Source organism: Balaenoptera ricei, chromosome 4 (assembly GCF_028023285.1).
Source record: "Balaenoptera ricei isolate mBalRic1 chromosome 4, mBalRic1.hap2, whole genome shotgun sequence".
Lineage (NCBI taxonomy): Eukaryota > Metazoa > Chordata > Mammalia > Artiodactyla > Balaenopteridae > Balaenoptera > Balaenoptera ricei.
This window is the reverse complement of record NC_082642.1, coordinates 119177315-119188760: the sequence shown is the minus strand read 5'-3', so window position 1 is coordinate 119188760 and position 11446 is coordinate 119177315. Positions and strand designations below refer to the sequence as shown.

The window sequence follows — 11446 nt, the reverse complement described above, 5'->3', positions numbered from 1 at the left end:
GGAGGTCAATGGCCAATCCAGAATTCCCCCCAACAATGCCTCTCTCCCAGCACTCATTTCTTGGGTCTCCTGCCTAGCTTGCCAATTGCTAGTTAGAAACCTCAATAAGGAGGTTTCTAACTAGCAATAACTGGAGGGAGTTGTCCAGGTGAAATCTGAAACTGGCCCTGTACGTGGAGGGCAGGGAGACACCAAAGAAATTGGCAGGCCACTCCCGATTGGTAGGTGGGAGGTCTAACAAGCAGGGGTGGGAGGTTTAATAAGCAAGGGAACTTACTGCCTGGTTCGGGCAGCTGCAAGATAAGTGATTTCTGCACCCACCTGCCAAAATCTTAAAGAGTGTCTGAAGAGGCCTCAACTGTGTTCAGTCATGTATACCTTCCAGATGGTCTCAACAACACATTGATCTCTCAAGGCTGCATTCTTGAAAATGGCTCCCACTGTGGGAACAGTGGAGAGTGTATATTCTAAGCACGGGGGAGGGGATGAGGAGTCTCCAATTGCCCAGGTCCAGCTCTCGGATCAAATGGGGATCACGTCCTCTTGATTACCTCCTCCAACACTATGTCACCATATATTGTATTTACAATAAAAACATCTGTAGGAAGTACAGATGTTTGTTTATTTTTCCTCAATTTTAGAGCATTCATGTTTAGTGGAGATTATCTAAAGTAATTTTGTTTCCGATTGCAGCTTCGTCAATGGCAGATTTGAGATATTCGTTCATATCTACATGCCAAAATCTTTAAAATCTGATTCTTGAGTTCCCAGTAAGTTTTTAAAAGTCACAATTTTGACAGCAATATAGTCTAGTTCATCTAGAAATCCATCTACATATACCTATGCAATATTACAGACAGTACTTGTTTATATTCCAAACTTCTGATATAACCAAATAAAACAATAAAATCAGAAAGTGTGATAATTTGCAAAAGAACTATGTAAGTTTTACCAAGACTTTCTATACTTGTATAAAGATAAATTCAAGAGAAAATTTGATATGTCAATCCAAAAAGGGTTGTTTTTAGAACATTTTTAAGAGCCATAACAAGCACAGCATGAAACTCATAGAAGAGTGCCTCAGCAGATCCACTGCCAAAGCAGTATTTTCTTAACAATGGAAGAAGATGATTTAGAAAAAAGAGTTATCTGCCAGATTATGTTTTACGCCAAAAATTTGGTTTGTTTTAGAACCATACACATTTTCAGACTTTTACTTTCTGTATGAAAAGTATACTTAAAATGAGTTTTTTTATACAACCATTATTTTTCATAAGGTATAAAAGGTATATTACATACTAGAATAAGTTGCTTTTCCTATGGTAGAAGGGGGAATTTTTGGTATGTTTTTAACAAAATCTTTTTATCAAAAACATGGCAAAATAAGACACTTTAAAAATGGGTTGTAGAAATATAGCTTTTACTGAATGACTTAAATAAGAACACTCCTGAAAAACAGCAGGAAATTTTATTTTATAGTGGGCATCTACAAGGGGTTGCCAGGACCTCTTCTTTGAGGTTGCCTGGACTCTCATCCCCATCCCACCCACCTTGCTTCATGGGAGGTGCAGATTTCTGTGATGCATCTTAGAATCACCCGTAGGGTCTTAAAACTCTCTATTGCCCAGACTGCACACAAAACCAGTTAAAAGAGAATCCTGGGCTGAAGCCTGGAGGGTGAAGGCTGGAGTCTAGAGGCTGGGGGTAGGGGTGGAGGAGAGGAGGTGAGTGGTCAGTGTGTTTAAAGGTTCACAGGTGATTTCACTATGCAGCCAAATTTGAGAAGCACTAGTTTAATGTAACCCCACTTTGCCTTCACACCATTGTTGATTGGTTTGGTATTGAGCACCTAACCCAGGCTGAGCCAATCAGATCTTTCCCTTGGAATTCTGAAACTGTGACTGAAAGGTAATAATGATTATTACTCTGCCATGTCTGAGCTGTATGTGACTTGAACATGTAAATTCAGAAGCAGTTGGCAGCCATGTTCCATAATGTAACTGAAGAATTGAAGACACCAGTAGGTAATGTTAGAGCAAAATGTAGTTGCTCAGAGAGAAACAGCGATGAGAAACAACACTGAGGAAATTTCCTTAGTTCACTACAGCAATCCAAGCTCCAGGAATAGTCTTTCATTCCTTGAATTCCATAAGTTAACCAAATACCTTTCAAAAAATTCTCTTTTTGCTTAAGCTAGTTCCAACTGAGTCTGTTATTCGCAACCAATTGGGTCCTAACTCGTTTATGTCAGTAACAGTGGAGCATTTAGTGTTAAGTATGGAGAGTCTGATTTTTGTTTAATATAAACAGTTTTCTAACAGTCAGAGCTGGCTGTGGCAGACATGGAAGTGTGCTGTTTAGACCATGTTCAAGAGAACCTGCTACAGGGAACAGAGTTGACTGACAGCCCCATTCCTGGCAGAATGTTAGAAGATCATCATCCCTATCTACTTCTATAGAGGATTACTGATGACAGATTTCAGGGACACTTTGGGGTGTACACTCTCTAGCAGCTACTTGGCCAAGAGCTCCATCTCCAGGGCACGGAACATCATCTCCACACCAAGTTACAGTTGCCATCCTCACCTTGGATAAACTAGCTGAGCAGCCTCTTCTTCTTCCTGCCTCATTCTGTATTTTTCTATCTCTTATTCTTTCTGACTTTGTCTCTATGTCTCTCTTTTCTATAACTTTCCTTTCTCATTTCTTTAACTGTTTTCCCGTTTAATTTTTATCATTTTCCTCATTTCCTGCTTTCTCAGACATACTCATCTTTTTATTTATCTCTATGTCTGCCTCTCTTTCTTGTTTTTTCTTCTGGCACTCTTTCCCTCTTTCTTTCCCTTTGTAATTTGTTCTTTCTTTCTGTCTCTCCTTTCTGTATGCTTGGCTCATCTTCCTTGGCTCAACCTAATTTTTTTCTCTTTCTGTATTTACCTGGTCTTTTCTTCTCTGTTTCTCTTTCTCTCTCCCTTTGTTCTTCCCTCACCTTTTTCTTTTAAATTTCTATTGCTACTTCATTATCTCTGTCTCTCTTTAATCTCTTTGTAGATCTCAACTTGTCACTGCCTACTTTTATTTAAGTGTCTACAGAAAAGCAGATATTTCTTTTTGTGTTTTTTTTCTCTATCTCTACCTTACCTTCTTCACCCAGTATCTTTTTGTATTCTTTGCTTCCTCTTTTTCCCCTCCTTTATTCTTTATTTTGTATCTTATCAAATGTTTCACTGACTCTGTTTTCGTATCCTTATCTTCTCTCATTTTCTCTTTTCTTCATTGTCTTTTTCTCTCCTACTGGCTTTGTTCACATACACATACATATCCCTATTCCTCTCTATCCTTTTCTCCTGTCCCTATTTCAAACTCATTTTTTTGCTTTATGTGTGTGTGCACGTGCTTGCACGCATGTGTGTGTGTGTGTACACATTCACATGCACACAGGAGACAAAAGAATGGGGAGAAGGGTGCATGAGGTTAGAGAGGTACCCAGAGCCTGGATCTGTGGCTTGTTACTCTGGTTACCCAGGGGAATCATCTGATTTAGTTGTCTGGGATGGGGCCAGTGAATCTAATAAGCATTTGGGTTGAGATCCACTGGTTTAAGATGAAAGCCCTTGAAAGCTAGGATTAAATATATGTACTTCAAGCAATGACTGATAGGGAAACAAAAGAGGTTCTGAGGATTATAGTGAAATAAGATCTCTGTGTGACAGATCATCTGAAAACATTGTGGAGAACAGGACTTGGAAGCAGAGAAACTAATGGAAATTCATATCTATCTTATTGGGCCTAATTCAAAATAGCACCTTACTAGGTTTCCATCTGAAATCCATTTCTTCCTCCCCATAACCCCCTGCAAATGCTTATGTCTGTTGCAGCTCTTGCCAAACTTGCGTCCATATCTGAATTACTTCTCCATTTGTCTGCTATCCCCTAGACTGTGAATATATTGACAACAGGAGTAGGGCACTTTCTCCATTGTTTTCCTAGGACAGTATCTAGCCCAGAGTTCTAATTACAGTAGTTCCTTGGTATCCAGGGAAGACTGGCTCCAGAAGCTCCCCAAGGATACCAAAATCCAAGGATGCTCAAGTCTCTTATATAAAATGGTTGCATATTTGCATATAACCTATGCATACCTTCCTGTATACTTTAAATAACCTCTAGAGTACTTGTAGTACCTAATACAATGTAAATACTATGTAAATAGTTGCCAAGGTGTGGCAAATTCAAGTTTTGCTTTTTGGAGCTTTCTGGAATTATTTTTTCCTGAATATTTTCCATCCGTAGCTGATTGAATCTGCCTATGCAGAACCTACAGATACAGAGGGCCCACTGCATGTAAGTTTTCAGAATCATTATCATCATTTGCTTAATTGAATTAAATAATACACATTTGTCTCAAAACCATTAAGTTGATAATATTGTCAGCTAATACTCAATGAGACGGCAGGTTATATGTAGAGCTGGAGACAGAATTTGTTCACACCAACAATATAACATTTACTAAATGATGGGATAACTAGTAAGAATATAGGTACACTATAAAGTTTTGAATTTGGCCGTGGACTCTTGAGCCAGACATCCTGGGTTTGAATCTTACCCTGACAACTTGCTACATATACAAAGAAGTCTAAGACTGTGCTATTTTCTATACTTAGCTCTTAGTTTCTGTGGCTACCTTGTACATGCCAAGTTGGCTCATGAAGATACTCATCTCTGAAGGCTCCAGCCTCAGTCCCCGTGTACAATATGCTTTGTTTAATTACATTTTTATATTTATTACATTTATATTTATTATTTATATAAATAATTTATTATTATTTTATATTTATTATTTGTGAACTCCAGATAATGTTAGATCCTTCTTATGTCAGCTAGATATTGTCCCAATCTTTCTTCTCTTCAAACCAATTTAGAGAAACATCAGAGTTAAGCAAGTGGTTTTTCCATCTGGAGACTAGTTACAGAACGAGATTTCAGATTCCACCATTTGAAACTTGAACAAGAAAGAGAGTGTCTCACTAGTAAACTGCAAATTTTATCATATTATTTATCTCATAGAATTAGGGTTATTTTTGGAGAGGGCTTCTTGTGGGAAGTAGGTTAGCAAAAAATGAGTCTGTAAGTCCACTGGATGCTATTCTTATCCACAAGGCAATTACTAAACCATGGCAGGTCCAGACCACTGCAGAAGTGGTTGACTGTGGCTCAGGAAACACCTCACAGCCTCAGTGCTCTGCTACTTGTTTCAAACCTCTCTAAGCTCAGTTCCCCTCTCTTTCTGACCCTCTTAGCTTCACATATCTTGGTTCAATCTGCTTTGGTAATCTGGCCTTGCATTGTTTATATTAATATGTACCAGAAAGCCTCATAGGGTGCCTCCCATGTAACTGCCCCTCACCTTCACACTCTGTAAACATGAACACAAGATAGCCATGGGCTGGGACTGGACCCAAGCACATCACTGGATGAACCTCTGATCAATGCCTCTTCTACAGGAGAAGATCCAATTTTCAAATATAAGTTCTCTGTTAAAGCTTAAAGCCTGGTATAGCAAGTAACTCATGTGCAAGATTACTGTCAATTCAGTCTCATTTGTAAAAAACAAACTACTCCTATATAGGAGCAATGATTAAGTTTTATTGCTTCAATTTCTGAGGATGACCTAAAAAGGACCAGCTTTGTAATTCCAAGGAACAGGAGTCTGAGGTCTACCATGGGCCTAATTGAGTATTATCACTTCTTATTCAGTTGAACTTAGCTCATCAGACATTTTACTACCTTTGACTCCACACACACAGAGTAGGTGCTCGATGAATATTTGTTGCTGGACGAATTAGAAATTTATCACACTTGTCCCTAGAGGTTCCAGAGTCCCTGTCTTCTTCCAAGTTCATGTTATTAATAGCAATATCAAGACATCTGAAGTGAAATTACTTTAAATAGCACAGTCTTCTTCTATACTGACCATAGAGATTAAAGGCCTAAGGGATTTCCAAAAGAAATAAAGGCAATTATTAAACATATAAAAAAAGTCTTCTCTCCAGCAATAATACCAGTTCCAGAATGAAAAGAAAATTGGAAATACTCTGTAAGACTCACATATGGTGACTGAGACTGCAAGTACGATTTCCAACAGGAGGATGAGGTGAATAACTCTGTTCTCACAAATGAACCATTATTTTCGCTAATATGTAACCCATCTCTGCAAATGGTAAGGTCTAGGGGAAGTCTGCAATGACCCTATCACTTAGATTTTTTTCATGACTCAAAGCTCAAATAGCACCAAATATCCTGTTTGGCCTTCATGAAACCACTGTTCTCTACTACTCTTTAAAAGTAGGAATCTGTATATCTTGGCAAAGATCAAGATCAAAGATCTAGACCCCTTCTCTTTCTAAGTCATATGTAAGTGCATCTCAAAGATAGATATAGTTTATAAATGCATCTCTGGAGCCTCTATAAAGATCACTGCATGTTGGAAAGTTTCTGTTTTTCATGGGAAATGTGAAATTGATCTCCATAGCTATCCTTGTATCTGGGCATAATTAAATGAGAATCAGAGAACTCCTCCCCAAAGAAAATTCATTTTTCCCTTTCTTCCTTTTTTAAAATTTTCATTTACTTTCAGTTTTACTACTTCCTTGCTTTTTTACACCACTGTAATTATCAATAGTTGCTTGCTGAAATTCATCAACCACAGTCCATGATGGTAATCAGGAGAGAAGCTACATCCAATAAGGTTATCTAGCACAATTTCTGGCACGTGTCAAACACTCAATACATGTTACTTTCGCTTTTCTTCCCTTTCTGAGCATCAGTCTACAACTCAACCATAACTATTAATCAAATATTTGAACTTTATCTGTCTTTCCTAAAAAACTACTGTGCTGCATGAAGAGTTGCATGTATATTTTTGTAATTTTATGTTCTGTTCAAAGACGCGATAGAAAAGAGATATTATTCATATAAATTTTTAAAATATCAGCAATTAATTATGTTTTACATGATGTAAAATACCTATAGTGGAAAAAGGTTTATTTTCTAAAACTGTCAGTGAAACATCTGCTACATACCTAATGTGAATGGTAGGTTTGAGAGGGATAAAACTGCCACCCGAAATGCATTACCAGCAAGTACCTAGCAATCTTACCTCCTTACTTTAAAGACATGATATTACAAAGACACAATATTAACTGTGTCCCTCTGTGGTTATCCTCTCATTAAAATCTGTTCTAGTTTTCATAGTTCCTTTTGTTCTTCAACAATCACATTCTAGGAACTAACTCTGGCAACTGAAGTTTGATTCAGGGAAAAACTATGAACGTCCACATTACTCATTCTCTCATTCATTCTTTTCATCCTTAGGTTCTGCCTTTTCTAATCTATAGCTTGTGTTACCCACACAACCAAATTTAAGGAAAGTACCCATCCCAGGTTTCCACACGCATTCGAACACAATCTAGAATCTCATCCTCATAAAATCCAATTACTAAACAGCAAGATTCATGTGTTGCTCTCATGAAAATTTGTCCCACTTATTTTCTAATTCAGTAAAGCTACTGGTTCAAATGTGAAACCAGGTGAAAGAAAGATGAAGTCTTAGCTGGGTCCCCTGAGGGATTGTTTTGGAATAAAGCTTTAAGGGCTTCCACTTGATTCATACTTAACAGGCCAATGTCTCTTCTGCCTTCATTAGGAAAAAACGAAAACAAAAAAGTATCTGCTCTGATCAATAGTGTCACCAGCAAAGCCCATTAACAATTTCTCGGAAATAAAAATAGAATCTGGGTAATAAAATAAAGTCTAACCTTTTTCTTTTCCTTTGTGCTTAAGTCTAGTTTCACTTGTTCACAGGGGGCCGCATGCTGAGGCCTCACACCTGGCCCCTCAGACCAGAGTTCCTCCTAAGAAACAACCGTGCCAACACCTTAGTTTACGCGCCGTGTGCAGAAGCGCCAGGCAGGACCCTCAGTTCAAGATGGCGGCAGCGGGCCGTGCGCTGAGATTCTGCGTCTGGCACCGCGATCTGCAGCGTGAGCGCACAGCTGTGCCGGCCCTGGGAGAACCCCACCCCCTCCTGCGGAGGTCCTTGTAAAGCAGCCCCGCCCACGGCCTGTCGGGAGAGCGTGTGCTCTAGAGCGGGAGCTCCCACCTCTCCATTCTCTGATCCAAGAATAAAGCTTTCCTTTGTTTCTGAACCGAACTCAGCCTCCTTCTATTGGTTCAAGCTACACCAGGCAGAAGGTCCTTTATTGGGGACCGACTTGGGAGGGACTGGTAACAGTGGTATTTAGTCACGTGTACTTTCGTTTGGATTCCAGCAAAGGTTTAACTTCCTTGCCTTCCCACACACACACAAAAAAGATATTTAAACACTAGTTCATGATGATAAAATTAAATTTTACAAACATAAAAATGAAGAAATGTCATTTGTAGCAAAAAATTCAAATTAAAATTTTTTATAGGTTTCATTATTTAATTTCTAGACAGAACAGAAGAATTTTTTTAATGCGATTTGTATCACAAGAGAATCTTGTTTTCTTGAAAAAGAACCTTTTTAAAATTCCAGGTTAAAGTACCACGAAATAATCAAGGTCTGCACATCACAGGTAAAACCCTTCAGCTATTATTGAAACATAAGTATAATTACACACTGGAAAAAGATATTATCAGCAGAGAAAAGATGCCTTAAGTATTCTTTGTCTTTTTCCAAACTGATGGACACGAGTGAGCTCTAATATCATTATGTTTAGAAATGGCTTCATCCAGATCCAACTGTACACCATTAATGTTCACTTCCATACAGCCGTTATAAAAGGCATTCACTGGTGTGGCACTGAATGGAACATCTGTAAAAACAGAATATTAAAATATTAGCCCAGGATTAGCATCTTACTCGCTTATAGTTAGACGAATTATTCAGACTGCCCATTTCCAACCAAAACCTAATCCTAAAGGAAAAGTTAATAATGTAATTCTGTTCAATAAATTCATATTAAGTGACTCCTGTGTATATAAGGTATTGTGCTTGGCACTGAATTCAGCATAGCATGAGTTCCTCTGATTTCGTAAACAGTTCCAGCCAAAACTTAGGTAAAGAAACATACTTTAAAAAGAGTAGAAAATAGCGTATTCTTCCTTGTGATGTTCTACTTTATTATTTCCTCTTTAAATCTGAGCAATAGTTTAAGCATTATTAAGTCATTTTTTCAACACAAAATTATAGTTACTTGGAAATCTTTTTTAAATGCCACAATAAATATATCTCTTTTATTTTTGCTGGAATTCTATATTTTCCAAAGAAATAGTGTCTTGCTGAGCATACAATAGCAGGTTGTGATAGGGAATTCACTTTTATGTTATGTTTGGTGTTCTGAAAAATAACAGTTTTAATAATACTTCAGTAAATAGGGCCTCTAGGCCTTTCTACACTTTCACTCTCCTTATCAAACTTAATACTTAGGCGACACCCTTGGATTCCTAAGAACTATGGTTCATCTTCAAAACATCCATCCCTCTACTTGCTTCCTCTTTTTTTGGCATCTCATCTCCATAAATTTTAATCCCAATGGATATTCTTCAGCCCTTATTCTTCCTCCTCAGTGTCTTATGCAAAAAATATATATATATACTTCAAATGTCCCACTTCTAACTTGCCAATGTAGTGAATAAGTCCATACTTTTCTATGGGCTCATAGCATTTTTTAAGAAAACCTTTCAAGTTTGACTGACTATCATAGGTTATACCACTATTATAAATATCCTCAGAATCATCTATTTCCCCTGATTTTTAATTCATAACATGCAATTTAACATGCCTATTTTGCATATCAATTAATAATTTACCCATCCCATAGTTCACACTCTCAATTTCCAGTTCTCCTCAATTTTTCCTCACTCCTTTTCTAAACACATCTTGCCTAAAGTCAGTTCTCAGTGCTGTTGCCAAAGTCCTGGAACCACTGAAATTCTGATATTTTCACTTCTTTTGAACTCTTTCATTGTTTGTTTGATTTCCTAAAATTGCATTCAACTAATTTGTGAATAAGGTAGTAGGTGGATTTCAATGCAGAATTCATTCATTTGAACTGTAATTATACTTCCTAATAATTAATCACGTTAATGTAACTATGTATCTATATCTATCCATGGATCTATCTATCTATAGATCTATTTATAACTTTTGCAACCTATTTACTTCTTTTTTCTTTTTGTATATCTCGGCCACGCCGCATGGCTGGCAGGATTTCAGTTCTCCGACCAGGGACTGAACCCAGGCCATGGCAACGAAAGCACAGAATCCTAACCACTGGACCGCCAAGGAATTTTCCTACAGCCTATTTACTTATATTCCCCCAAAACCCAGATAAAATTTCCATATATGGGAAATGAACACACTGAGCAGTTAAAGTAACTTAATGAAGGTTACTAGAAGTCTAGACATCAAACTCAGAATTCTCCCCGTGAGAATAACATGCAAATGGTATTTGAAAATGCTTCTAAAAAACTTTCTGCCTCAATTTTGTTGTCATTTAAAGAAAAATGTTGATGGCAATTTTATGTTTTCCAATATTAACTATTTTTCCTCCAGTTTTCCCCATCTTGATAAATGGAATCTTCACCCATGCAACTGCTCATGCCAAATACCTAAGAGCTTCTTTCAATCATTAATTTCGATTAACTTTGTTTCTCACATACATCTCCAATCTATTCACTGTATATTACCTCCACTGCCATCACCCTAGTCCAGCAGCTTCCCCAGCTTCCTCATCTGCAAAATGGAGATAACAATAGTACCTACCTCACAGGACTACTTTAAATATCAAATGGGTTGATACAATTGAAGCACTCTGAACAATGCCCAGACTGTTTATTACGCACTAAATATGCACGATGGCAGTATCGTTTTCACTACTGTTACTATTACTGCTTCTCCATCTGAACTACTTCAGTAGCCCCCAACTCATCTCATCCACTTTTGTCTCCCACCTGTTCATCTCCATTCATTATGCAGGGGAATTTTTTTAAACTTCATTATTGATATACCACTTCCCTGTCTAAAACTTTTTAATGATTCTCAAGGCTCTAATAATAAGATGCACGACCCTGAACCAGGTCTACAAACCTCCCACCCACCCACCCATTTCACAGCCTCCTCTTGCAGTACCATCCCCCTTCCCCAATGTGCTCTCACCATACTGATCTTCTATATATTCCTCAAGCATGTCAACCCCTTTCCATTTTGCCATGGACACTCTTACCTGCATACTAGCTCCAGTCTCCACCCTCATCACCTGGTTAACTTCATTTAATCCTTCAAATATCAGATTTGTATCTTATTGCCTTCTTCAGAGAGCTTGTTCCTGGCCCCCATAACCAGATCAAGCCTCATTTTCAGGCTCTAATAGCAACCCCTACTTTTTTTTTATAGAAGTTATGA

At 37.9% G+C, this 11446-nt stretch overlaps 1 protein-coding gene across 1 annotated transcript in view; it reads right to left on the bottom strand.

Moving 5' to 3' along the window:
- Positions 1-8477: 8477 nt before the first annotated feature.
- The window catches only part of PROS1 (protein S), a 61318-nt gene continuing 58349 nt past the window's right edge, over positions 8478-11446 (bottom strand). Inside the window, exon 15 of the mRNA XM_059922207.1 lies at positions 8478-8855. Coding sequence (XP_059778190.1) covers positions 8695-8855 — 161 coding nt within the window. The 3' untranslated portion in view covers positions 8478-8694. The remainder of the gene's footprint in view (positions 8856-11446) is intronic.